This window comes from Pyrenophora tritici-repentis, chromosome 10, assembly GCF_003171515.1.
Source record: "Pyrenophora tritici-repentis strain M4 chromosome 10, whole genome shotgun sequence".
Taxonomy (NCBI): Eukaryota; Fungi; Ascomycota; class Dothideomycetes; order Pleosporales; family Pleosporaceae; genus Pyrenophora; species Pyrenophora tritici-repentis.
This window is the reverse complement of record NC_089399.1, coordinates 3,935,281-3,947,037: the sequence shown is the minus strand read 5'-3', so window position 1 is coordinate 3,947,037 and position 11,757 is coordinate 3,935,281. Positions and strand designations below refer to the sequence as shown.

The window sequence follows — 11,757 nt, the reverse complement described above, 5'->3', positions numbered from 1 at the left end:
CGCGTCTTGGGAATCCATGTCCATGGGTACAGCCACCTTTGATGACATGATCCCCGCAGTCAGCAGTTCCGCAGCCTTAAGCAGCGCAAAGCGCCCTCTCTTTCCCCAACTCACATCCTACTATACCTTGGGACTTTTGTAATTCACATTCCTCAGTTCGCGTCAGTATGGGTTTCAGTCTCAATAACCCGCTGCCATCGTCCATGGCCAGTAAGTGTGCTCCATCATTGCCTGTTCTTATTGTTGCTTCTTGTTGTTCTTCGGAGGCCCGGCCGGTGACGTCGCTAACAGCTCCCGCCAGGCGAATGTCGCAAGACAGGAAAGATTCTTGCATCCTTTGTAGACCCGAAGCAGTCTTTTGGTCCTGATAAAATTATTCCTCCAAATATTCTTGCCAATGCAAAGGTACGACTTTTCCCCGCGCATCCGGTAATTGCCTACGCGAATGGGCAGGTTGATAGTAGGAGCCCAAGCCGAAATACTGACGCGCTTCCTTTCATAGGGCCTCGCAATTCTCACAGTCTTCAAGGCTGGCTTCCTCGGCACTGCGCGATTCGGATCGGGTGTTGTCGTTGCTCGTCTGGCGGACGGATCGTGGTCGGCACCCACGGCTATTGGAACCATCGGTGGCGGCTTTGGCGGACAAATTGGCTTCGAGCTCACGGACTTTGTTTTTATCCTGAATGATGCATCCGCCGTACGCACATTTGCACAGGCGGGCTCTTTGACACTGGGTGGTAATGTGTCAATCGCCGCCGGTCCCGTCGGTCGCAATGCCGAAGCAGCCGGCGCGGCGAGCTTGAAGAGTGTAGCTGGTATTTTCAGCTACAGCAAGACCAAGGGTCTGTTTGCTGGTGTCAGTTTGGAGGGCAGCGGTATCATCGAGCGAAGAGACGCCAACGAGAAGCTTTACGGCCGTCGATGGACCGCGCGCGAGATCCTCAGCGGTCAGGTTCCCCCGCCGCCGGCTGCTCAGCCCCTCCTACAGGTGCTCAACTCGAGAGTCTTCGCTGGTATTGGTGGCGCGGCAAACGTTACAAACGATGCCATGTACAATGACATTCCCGTCTACGACGACACACACGACAACGTAGTATGGCAAGGCCGCCGTGGCTCAGCCATGGGCGAGGGTGTACGGAGGGATCGCACCGGCTCTGTGGGACAGCAAAACGACTACGACTATAGAGACCGACCTGGCCATTCATCGGCGTGGACCGACGATGTCTACGACCGACAGCCATCGTCTGCACCAGGCGGCCTCAACCGCTCCTTCTCGACACGCGCGAACCCTAACGAGACGTTTGACCGCATCGATACACGGACCCGCTCCCAGACCTTTGGCGACGACTACTCATACAGCGATCGCAAACCCGGACGGCCAACAGCGCCCAAGCCCGTATTTGGACAGACAACTGGACAGAAGAAGGCATCACTACAGTCAGACCAGGCCATTGCCAAGTTCACATTCGATGCGGACCAGCCAGGTGATCTTGGCTTTAAGAAGGGCGAAATCATCACCATTCTGAAGAAGACCGACAACGAGACGGATTGGTGGACAGGCAGGATAGGCAACAGGGAAGGCATCTTCCCCAGGTACGTCTACTACATTTACGTCCAATGTGACTTCCGCTAACCATACCAGCAACTACGTTGAAACGGTGTAGAAACCGCCCGTCCCATACCACACGACACGGCACCCTGTAACGATATCCATTTTGCTCTAAAGTCATCAGCGTTTCCGGAAATATACCACAAGTTTCTCGACCAAAGTAGACTGAAGAATTGGTTGATGGTTGGAGTTCTCTCGAGCTACTCACTCTGAGAGGATTGCTAAACATCCCATATGCATTCAAGGGCGTCTTTGTACTGATGCAAATCTTGTACCTTTTTTTCTTGCTTACGTTTTCTCGTTTCTTTGGTTTCAACCTTTTAGATACCTAGGATGTGCGGGAGAATTGATGCTGTATTTTTGTGTGTTGGCTTATGAAAATGGTTTTATGAGGACATGTGTGAAGTTAAACGTCATCGTATCTCATTTGTTATCATGTTGGCGATCGGCAAATGTCATAGCTACCGATACCTCCGACTATCTCCGCCATGTCCAAAAGCAATGTCGCGTGCAGCCCTACCCCTCCTGTTCGCTTCGACATGTCATCAGTGGATCCGGTTTTCCTGAAATGCTCCGGCCGGACTCGAGCTATGCCCATCAGGAAGGTAGCCAACGACAAAGTGAAAGCTACCCCACTCAGCCGTTGGGGTAGCTCTAAAGCTATCAAACACCCCATTCCTGTCCACGTCATGTTGGAGACGCATCCGTCTTTACTATCTCTCAAGCCCCTCTTTTGGATGGCTCCTTGAGTTCCCCGCACCTATTTACTCAACACCATCTCTCCTAACACTATCGACGTTGGAAGACTGCAACATGGCAACACCATCATGGCAGGAGATTGCTACTCAGAAGCGCGAGGCTACTCTAGCTGCGATACCAGCGGAGTGGCGACTTGATAAGCTGCCGTCGATTGAAAAGCAAGTGGATGTGACAGAATATGTGAAGCAATACTTTGATAAGAAGGAACTGGACATCACCGAAAGCAGCGCAGACGTCATCGCAAAGAAAGTTGCAGAAGGGCAATGGTCAGCTGTTGAGGTAACGAAAGCATTCTGCCATAGAGCAGCGGTAGGACACCAACTGGTATGTATCCCCTGAGTACACTTGGTAGACTGACACTGATCAAAAAGCTACACTGCTTGCATGAAATTTTCTTCGATGCTGCCATCGAAGACGCCAAAGCCCTTGATGCTTACTACGCCCAACACAAGAAAACTATTGGACCTCTCCACGGAGTACCCGTTTCCCTCAAGGACCAATTCCACGTCAAGGGTGTTGAAACTTCCATGGGCTACGTCGGCTGGATCGGCACTTTTGAAGGCAAGAAAGGGACTGGGAAAGAGAAGGTTTTCGAAAGTGAGATGGTGAAGATGTTGCGAAATGCAGGCGCGGTGTTGTATTGCAAGACGAGCGTACCGCATACACTGATGAGTGGCGAGACAGTAAACAACATCATCGGATACACTTTAAACCCCAAGAACAGACATCTAACAGCAGGGGGAAGTTCAGGTGGCGAGGGTGCTCTGATCGGGATTAGAGGATGTAAGCGTTCCAAAACCTCACTCAGCTAATACTCGCCCCAACACCACCACCTCTTCAAGAAAAAAAACTAACAAGTCCCAAGCACCCATAGGACTAGGCACCGACATCGGCGGCTCCATCCGCATCCCCGCCGCCTTCAACGGCCTCTACGGCCTCCGCCCCTCGACCGGGCGTCTCCCCTACGAAGGCATGGCAAACTCCATGGACGGCCAAAACACCATTCTCTCCGTCGTCGGGCCCCTCGCCACAAACGCAGCCTCCCTCCGTCTGATCACGCAAGCCATACTCGATCAAACCCCCCTGGTACCACGACCCCTTCGTCCACGAAATCCCCTGGCGCCCCTCGCACGACGCAGAAATTAAAACCTTGAAACCCCTCTGCTTCGGTGTACTAAGAACAGACGGCGTCGTAAACCCCACTCCACCCGTCCGCCGCGCTATTGAGGAGGTTGTGGCGGCTGTTCGCGCCGCCGGCTACAAAGTCATCGACTGGACACCGCCATCCCACCGCACCCTAGTAGACACAGGCATGAACTCCTGGATCTACGACGGCGGCTCCGACGTCCGCTCCGCCTTTGCGCTTTCCGGCGAACCCATGTCGCCCCAAGTATCCTTCTACGCCTCCCTGACCAAGGAGTTCACCGCTAGCGAAATCGCAGCTAACAACGTCGCGCTGCGGCGTCTCAAGAAGGAATATATGGAGTACTGGAACAGCACGGTGCAGCAAACGGGGACGGGTAGGCCGGTAGATGCGGTTATTACACCGTTGGCGCCGTTCCCGGCTGCGAGAAGGGAGAGGTATAAGTATTATGGGTATTCTTCGTTTGTTAATGTGTTGGATTATACCAGTGTTATTGTGCCGGTAACGAGGGTTGATAAGGGTGTGGATAAGAAGGTGGAGGCTGGGTATCAGGCGATTGATGAACAAGATCAGATGCATCAGGATGATTGTAAGTTTATGACCCACTTGGCTGAGGGTGGATTTGGGGGTAAAAGGTAGATTGCTGACGATTCTTGTGATGCAGATGATCCCGAGGTTTATCATGGGGCGCATGTTGGGGTGCAGTTGGTGGGGGAGGAGGCTGCAAGAGGAGAAGATGATTGCTGTCGCGGAGGTGGTTGGGGGGTTGCTTGGGAATTAGGCAATAGGGTGGGGTTTGGGTATATTCGGGGGGTGTGGGGGTAAGGCAGGTTGTGGCAATGCAGATTAAAGTTGTAGTCGAGGTTAGAAAGCGTAGTCTAGCTACATGATATCACTCAGTATTTAATCATCTTCACACCTATACATACCAATCCAATCCCACCTTACCTCATTTCACCTTACCCACCCTATACCCCTCTCTCTCCTCTTACCCTCGCTGTTAACTTTAGCAGCCACATCAAACCCCCTTTTCCATCTGCAACCACAATCCCCTTGATATCCTTCTCTGCTGGTAAAAGCCCTACACTATCGTTATCTAAATACTATAGTATAGTAGCTTATTTCTACGCTTTTTGTGTTTGCCAGGTAGGGGCATGTTACCTGTTTGGACTTTTTGGATTTGTGATACCCCCCAACTCATCACTAGAAAATTCATAGTAGCTTATTACGTGTTTAGTGTTAGGTAATTAGCGTAAGGTTAATTATTTTAAGATAACTCCGCGTAGAGAAGCTTAATAGATAATTATATACTATTCTTAATACTACTTGTTGGTTGCTCTTAGTTTCGAGCCACCGTACGTACGTGGCGAGCACGTGACTACGTGCGTGGCCCGTGCCGTGGGGTGGGATTCAGTTCGTACGCGAGCTGCAGCCCACCTCCTCTAATCAATCATAACCATCTACTTCAACTCGTTGCAACGACCGTTACTTGATTCAACCTCACCTTTGCCGTATCAACACTACTATTTACTACTAATATGCCTTCTTTTTCTCTACTCTCTACTAATTGCAGGTTGGCAGCCTCTCTTCTAACTATTGAGACTATTCCTCTACTATAATACTGCATCCTGGGCTCCTCGACCGTCAAAAGCTCAGACACTAGATAGGCTCCGGCTACGAAAAGGGTCTTAGCAACGGTGGTCTACGTTGGTGTATACTATCGTTTATGATTCCCAAGATTCTACAAAGAAGCCATCTATACCACAAAAACATAGATTCAAACAAAAAGATGAGCTTCTGCTAGCTCAATGGGTTCAATAAAAGGCGTAAATGAATGGAGCAAATTGGCTAGGATCGGGAAGGGGTAGTAGTGTCGCCACTTTTTCCGTCGATTCCTTGAGATTTTATGACTATAAAGATTGAGTGTTGTTCTTGGAAAGGCAGCGCGGGTACTACTTTGTGATTGTTTGGTAAAAGCGGAGATGTATATGTGTACATTATGAGGGGAATCGCGATAGAATTAAGAATAAGAAGCGAGTGGTAGATCTAAAGGGTGGGTGGGAATGAAGAGTGGAATGGCTCGCTTGCACGCGGTAGATAGAGAATGTCCTCTATGAGGCTGCTGGTTCTCCTCAATCGCAAATTCGCTGCGTCGATGTCAATTATTGGAAGACTTTTCTATGCCGTGTGTTCGGTACCATGGGACTCCTCTAGACACATTGAGATGCGCAGGCAGATGCGAGCACAGATAATGTGCCACCCGGTAGCATATTGGTACACATGTTTGGCGTAGGTACATGCAAACTGGACAAGTAGCCGTGTTACATGAGTTTTGATGGGGATCTGTACTAAGCTACTTTGCACTTCCCTTTTTCTACAAGACTATGGTACACGTTCTTGGAGTGAGTTCTAGACTGGAAAACCATCAATGTGTCATTTTGATGAGTCTTTACTGGACATTTTCACATTCGTTTCTACCTAGCCTATTTCACACTTGCCTCGCCTGGCTTGTACATATCAGAAATAGATGCGCTTCTGCAAGACCAAAAGGCTCATCTGAAACCAAAAAACCCCTAAATCGCTCAACATGCTCTTGCAGAAAGACTTCCGTCGTAGCGTTGGTCGCAAGCACCGGTATCCACAACATTTCTCCGACATTCTACCCAATACGTAGAAAGCCGATGCGGGCTTACAAAATACCGACATGCTGCCCAGCATAAGGAGAGACTGTACAAGCGTACAAAACATGAGTCGTCCACTCGTGGGGGCTTGAAGAATACCGAAATTCTGCACAGCATAAGGAGAGACCGTGCAGGCTTACAAAATACGAGTTGTATACTCATGGGGGGCTTACAGAATCCGAGACACGTGCGCGTACGACCACCTAAAGTCAGCCCATTTTCAGTATCCCTACAAAGACCGCCCGAGTGCGAGATGGTGAAGAATGTCCCATGTTCAGATCCGTCCCGGTGGGATGATTTTGATAACTACACGCCAGGGCCCGGACCTTGGCATTATCGAAGTCTCATTTAAGTGCTTACCTGATGGTCCGTTCGGAGCCGCAGCATATCATGTCATCTCGGGACATCCCCGACCAACTCGGTGCTTACCTACGGCCTTTTGGGAGTCTGGATCTTTTCACACATGCAACTTTATTTTTTGGTGCCACGCAAAGACACCCTTTTTTGACATCTCCCGGACTACCGAGGGAAAAAAGTGGAGATACCCGAGAGATCAGGACGGGAATTAGTCATGAATGTTACTTGAAGATATCTCGCCTTTTTCTGGGATGGTTGACCCCCTGGGTGAGCTTCTGAACTTTATTTGTTGTGCCATAGGCTGGGTATCTCGCAGTGGATCCAGATTGAACGTGTCCTTGAGTAACTTCATAGATATACTTGAGTAGCTTTTCACAACATAGGAGGGTATCCGTAATGCCACGAGACGAGCAAGGCATGCAGCAAAAAGTGCTCTTAAGTTTTCATCGCTTTCTGTTCGGCGTTTGCTGGGCCCAGGAGTTACGGGAATTATAGTTCCAGGATGGGTTTACTATTGGTCAGCACAGCAAAGTTTTTCATCGCCCATAGCTTCCTCTCAAAGTGCAGTCGCAAATACCACCGAGGCTTATTATGGCATCAGCAGAGATTGCCTTGAGAATCACACCATACCCGCTTGGTATCTCTTGATTTACCCCCCGTATATGCTTGATCTCCTTTTATCGATCCCGTATATGCTTGGTGTCGTGGCTGTAACTTTTATGTCAACCTTATCTGTTGTTTGTGTCTTGATGCATGGGCGTACTGATAAAGAGCCATTCGATTGAGTTTTAGGCCTCACATGTATGGAAATATTCGGTCATTGTACGTGTTGTAGAAACAGTATATTCAGAAGCCGGTTAACCGTAGAGTGAAAGATCTCTCGCTAACCTCGGGAGTGTGTGCGAGTATTGCCGCAACAGTTATTGGACCGAGCATAGTGAACAGACTCCGCAACAATCAATCGATTGACATGATTGATTCCTATATAGGTTAAAGAATTACTTCATTAGGCAGCCTTTAACCTAGATAGGAATCAATCATGCCGATCCGATTGATTGTTGCGGAGTCTGATAGTGAACCTGTACTGCCAATTTTTACCAAGGTCGTAGACATGCCGCATGGTATGATCTTACACAGAGCTAGATCCTTGCGGAAATTATACTACAATCCCTCCCCTGTTCGTGCGCCCACATGCGTTCTCCAATGTGATATCAGCCAGTTGGGGGTTATGAACTTGGCATTAGCAATTCAGACGTAGGCTGGGGTTGCAAGGCTTTAGCGGGGACAGCAGCCCTACGAACAAGCTTGAGCGAGCTGACAACTGACGCTAGTATGGATTTCCAGCCAGGAGGACGCTCTAAATAGCTTGGAAACCACGTAAGTTTCTCCACCAGCGGGCTTGGGGGTACATGTTCGTAGCTTTCCCAAGCATTTCGGACGTTCAGACCGTAATTAGTGTGTTCCAATCTTACCCGGAAAAATCGAGCTTTGTGTCTCGCATGGGGGAACCGCCCATCACGTGCTCTTTTCCAGAACACTTAAATTCACGAATGATTCCCTTTCTCAGGTCTTAGAGCTCGCAACACGTTCCCTCTCTCACCACACTCTTTGAGTACCACACACTCGTTCAACACCACACACTCTTTCCATACAACACGCTCGTTTATCCAACTCAGTTACACAAGACATTTGTCTATACAGCACATCTACGTTCTCAAATTTTGAACCTCGCAACAATGAAGTTCTCCATCGCCTTCAGTTTTATGCTCCTCGCCTCTCTAGCTACCGCGTCTCCCAGATATTATCGGGTTCTCGACCCAGCTATCGTTCAACGAGCTCCACAAGACTCTGGTGCTACAGATGATAGTGGTGATACAGGTGGCAATCTTGGTCAATCTACGGTTAATTCTGGAGTTATACACTACGGGGCTATGTGGAGGGGCACGGTTCCCTGCTCTGTGCGAGGTGCATCAAGATACAACTGTTACGGTAGCACTCAGGCAAATCCTTACACCCGAGGTTGCTCCCGAATAACTAGATGCCGGCCAGCCTCTACTAATTCAACTGAAGCAACAACATCTGTAAGTTCAATTCTGGAATCTTGTTGCGTCGCTTGTCTGTTTCACACTTTCCACTGTCGCTAACATGTTCGTGGGGAAGAAGAGTTTAGTTGCGCACGGCGGACATGTGTTGGGAATTACGGGGTTGTTTTCTTCAGTGAAACCAAGAGGAACTTCAGGCGATTCGCGACCTATTTCGAGCGATACCTAGCCTGGGGTTTGAGTAGGATCATGTTTGGGGATTTTTAACGGCTGAGCATCACGATATAGCCTTTTACTACTTGTAACTTTAGTTTTTAATACACTAATCTGTAATGTTACGGCATGAATAAGCATATTCCAGTCCAACTCCTCCAAATGCTACGTACCTTATACCGAGTACCAAACATAAAATACTCACGTCTCTATTCCAAGTAACCCTCCATCCTACCTACTTACTCAAAAACACACCTAGGTCCCTAGTGCAACTCATATGACCTTGCAAAAGAACTCTTCCCTGCCTCGGCATACGTACGCATCACCTAAGCAACCGCTCACCAGGTTGGTTTTATTTAACCCACGACACAGTCGCCGCGGAAACAACACCAGCGCAACAGTATATAATCTTTCGACCATAACTCTACGCTGTTCGGGGGAAGTCAAAGAAAGTTAAGTGAGGGACGTTGGTAACTGAAGGTTGGGCCACAACGGCAGGTGCAAGATATATCACATGCAGGGTTCCCTGACGCGGGTTCCTTCTAAGATGCGTTTACCTCTCGACTGCCCACAATATCGAAACATTTGCTTCGGGAGAATTGAAAAATATAGGCCTCACGTAGATATGGCACAAATACGGGTCGCTAGGAATACAACTTTGCTCCATTGCTACATCACAACCGAGTCTATCAACTACTCAAGGACCGCGAAGCCAACGAGGTCGGGTGCAGTGCCGTTTTTGAAACCCCTCAACTCAACCGTGTTACCTGAACCTTTTACGAAACCATCGACCTCAATGTGGAGACCCAGACTCTCCTGCCAGTCTCCACCAGAAAGAGGGAACGCCCACCTCTTCGCCTGGTTGCCGTTGACTGCTACTGTCATGTTCCGTATATTGTCACCGAGGCCCCAAGAGGTAGTGAACGCGTAGTCGTAGTTGATGAAGTCAACGCTCAAGAGCTTCTTGCCAGCAGTTTCAGCGCTGACATTGGCGAAAATTACGGCTGAACCAGCGTTGAGGATATTTCCGACTTTGTAAGCAGTGGGCAGGCACGATCCAGCTGCGCATTTTACTACTTGCGCCGATCCAGACAGTGTAGCATTGGCGGCAGAGTAGTAAGCCCCAGCATTGGGTGCAGTAGCAGCGACAATATCGGACAGTACCCAGATCCTCAGTTCGTGGCCTGCCAGATTCAATGTTTGTGAGCCAGAAACAGTACCGGCATCTTTCGCAGCCCAGACGTCGCGCGCAGAAGCTGAAGCGATACCGAGTGACTTGAGGTCAACGTTCACTGTCTGGGAGTCGTTCCTCCAGTTTGCGACACCCAGAACCTGTCTTGAACCGGAGAGCTCGCCCATCCAAATGTCCCATTCGCCTTCCGTGTCGCGGCGAATCAATTGCGCTTGCTTTGCAAGTGAATCTTGGTTGATGGCGATGATTTCTTTGTTGAGCATAATTTCCACTGAAGAATTCTTCAAACGCGATGGGTCCAGAGCTGCGCCCATGATAAGAGGTGACTTGTTGATAGCCCACATGCCAAAGTGGAACCGCTCTTCCTCTTCTGAGAGTGAGTTGAGGCCAACGCTACATTTGTCAGCAAATAACACGAAAGGAGGACAACATGCTTACATTAACATGTCCATATCCGCAAAGGCACCTGTGGTAGTGTGGCGGAAGTATGGTACCACTTGGTTCGTGATGCGCCAAATGCTGCGCCATTTACCGTAGATGTCGTTGCTGATCCTCCAGGTGTTACCTATCTTGGCTGCCCACTCTCCAACATCAGTGCCAATTCCCCACTGGCACACGTAGTATCGAATATCCCGGTCTACCGCATCAAGCTCTTCTGCCATACGTTGAAAGCGGGCCGGTGACTGAGACTCTGGAGAACTAGAGTCTACTAAAGTAGTGTTGGAGGTGGAATAGCAGTTGTCGTACCTAGAGTATGTAAGCTTTCTCTAGTTTTAGACGCTGCTGACTGGATATACTTTAGACTGTCCCCACCCCACCCAGCAATACTCTCTGCATCTATCTTTTCGTAACCCAAACTCGCAGGTAAATCATCATCGCCGCATTGTAGGTACCCAGCCCCTGAATAGAGACCAAAACCTAGGCCCAGACCGTGAAGGTAGTCGCCAAGCGCCTTGCCACCAGACGGAAAACGAGTCGTGTTCCATTGAAGTTGCCCAGCGGCATCCCGTTCTCGTAAGTTCCAACCACAATCGATGGTTACGAAGTCATAGCCAACATCCTTAAATCCGAGCTCGATGAGGCCATTGGCACTTGTTTTGATCTTGTCTTCAGTGGGCTGGCAGTTCCAAGTATTGTAAGAATTCCATCCCATCGGTGGGGTGGGAGAACGAGTAGACTTTGCTGCGACTTGAAGTACCAATGGCACAACGAATAAGAGTGTGCTTGTCATTTTGGTTTGATGATATTGTGTGATGATGGCGTTCACTTTACGTATTCACCAATTTTATAATCCATCTAACGATTCTAAGGTTTAATACCCGGTGGCCACTTTCATCGACGTTGGATAATGTCATACAGCGCCCACGTCATGATGCCATGCAGCAGTGGGCATCAACCCCTCGTGCAAAGGTAAAAACGCATGCAGAAACGACGGAGAAATTGTTCGCAAACATTGGGTCCCACCTCTGGTATGCCACCGTTTAATGTTTTGCAGCAACTTGAAGCAGTGATCGACAATGATACGAATGGCCCTTGCCAGGATGTCATGTAGTTGAGATGATTTCCTGGGGCTTGGTGAGGGGAAGGTCGGGGGGATGCCGGGGTCTCGGGGGAAGCCATTGGCGGCACGGCGGAAGGCATTCCGTAATAGGAACATATGAGAGTTTAGTCGTATCGGAGAGTCTCCGCATGTACTCGATCTACGCACAACAATTGCGACTAAATTTAGAAGTTGGTTCACGGTCGGCATCACAAATATC

At 49.3% G+C, this 11,757-nt stretch overlaps 4 protein-coding genes across 4 annotated transcripts; 3 read left to right on the top strand and 1 right to left on the bottom strand.

The window, feature by feature from the left end:
• Positions 1-167: 167 nt before the first annotated feature.
• On the top strand, positions 168-1,664 carry PtrM4_053470 (uncharacterized protein; the record flags this gene model as incomplete). Its single annotated transcript, XM_001937090.2, has 4 exons — positions 168-210; positions 302-405; positions 503-1,593; positions 1,643-1,664. 4 exons carry the CDS (start codon positions 168-170, stop codon positions 1,662-1,664), a joined length of 1,260 nt encoding a protein of 419 aa, XP_001937125.1.
• A 758-nt stretch (positions 1,665-2,422) lies between these two features.
• Positions 2,423-4,159, top strand: PtrM4_053460 (Amidase multi-domain protein; the record flags this gene model as incomplete). Its single annotated transcript, XM_066105001.1, has 5 exons — positions 2,423-2,692; positions 2,740-3,151; positions 3,234-3,382; positions 3,432-4,101; positions 4,152-4,159. 5 exons carry the CDS (start codon positions 2,423-2,425, stop codon positions 4,157-4,159), a joined length of 1,509 nt encoding a protein of 502 aa, XP_065959565.1.
• Positions 4,160-8,286: 4,127 nt separating this feature from the next.
• Positions 8,287-8,694, top strand: PtrM4_053450 (uncharacterized protein; the record flags this gene model as incomplete). The annotated part of the gene is made up of 1 exon (XM_001937088.2): positions 8,287-8,694. The coding sequence occupies one exon, from the start codon at positions 8,287-8,289 to the stop codon at positions 8,692-8,694; it is 408 nt and encodes a 135-aa protein (XP_001937123.2).
• An 804-nt stretch (positions 8,695-9,498) lies between these two features.
• Positions 9,499-11,228, bottom strand: PtrM4_053440 (GalA, Alpha-galactosidase; the record flags this gene model as incomplete). Its single annotated transcript, XM_001937087.1, has 3 exons — positions 9,499-10,390; positions 10,436-10,744; positions 10,795-11,228. The coding sequence occupies 3 exons, from the start codon at positions 11,226-11,228 to the stop codon at positions 9,499-9,501; spliced, it is 1,635 nt and encodes a 544-aa protein (XP_001937122.1).
• Positions 11,229-11,757: the final 529 nt, after the last annotated feature.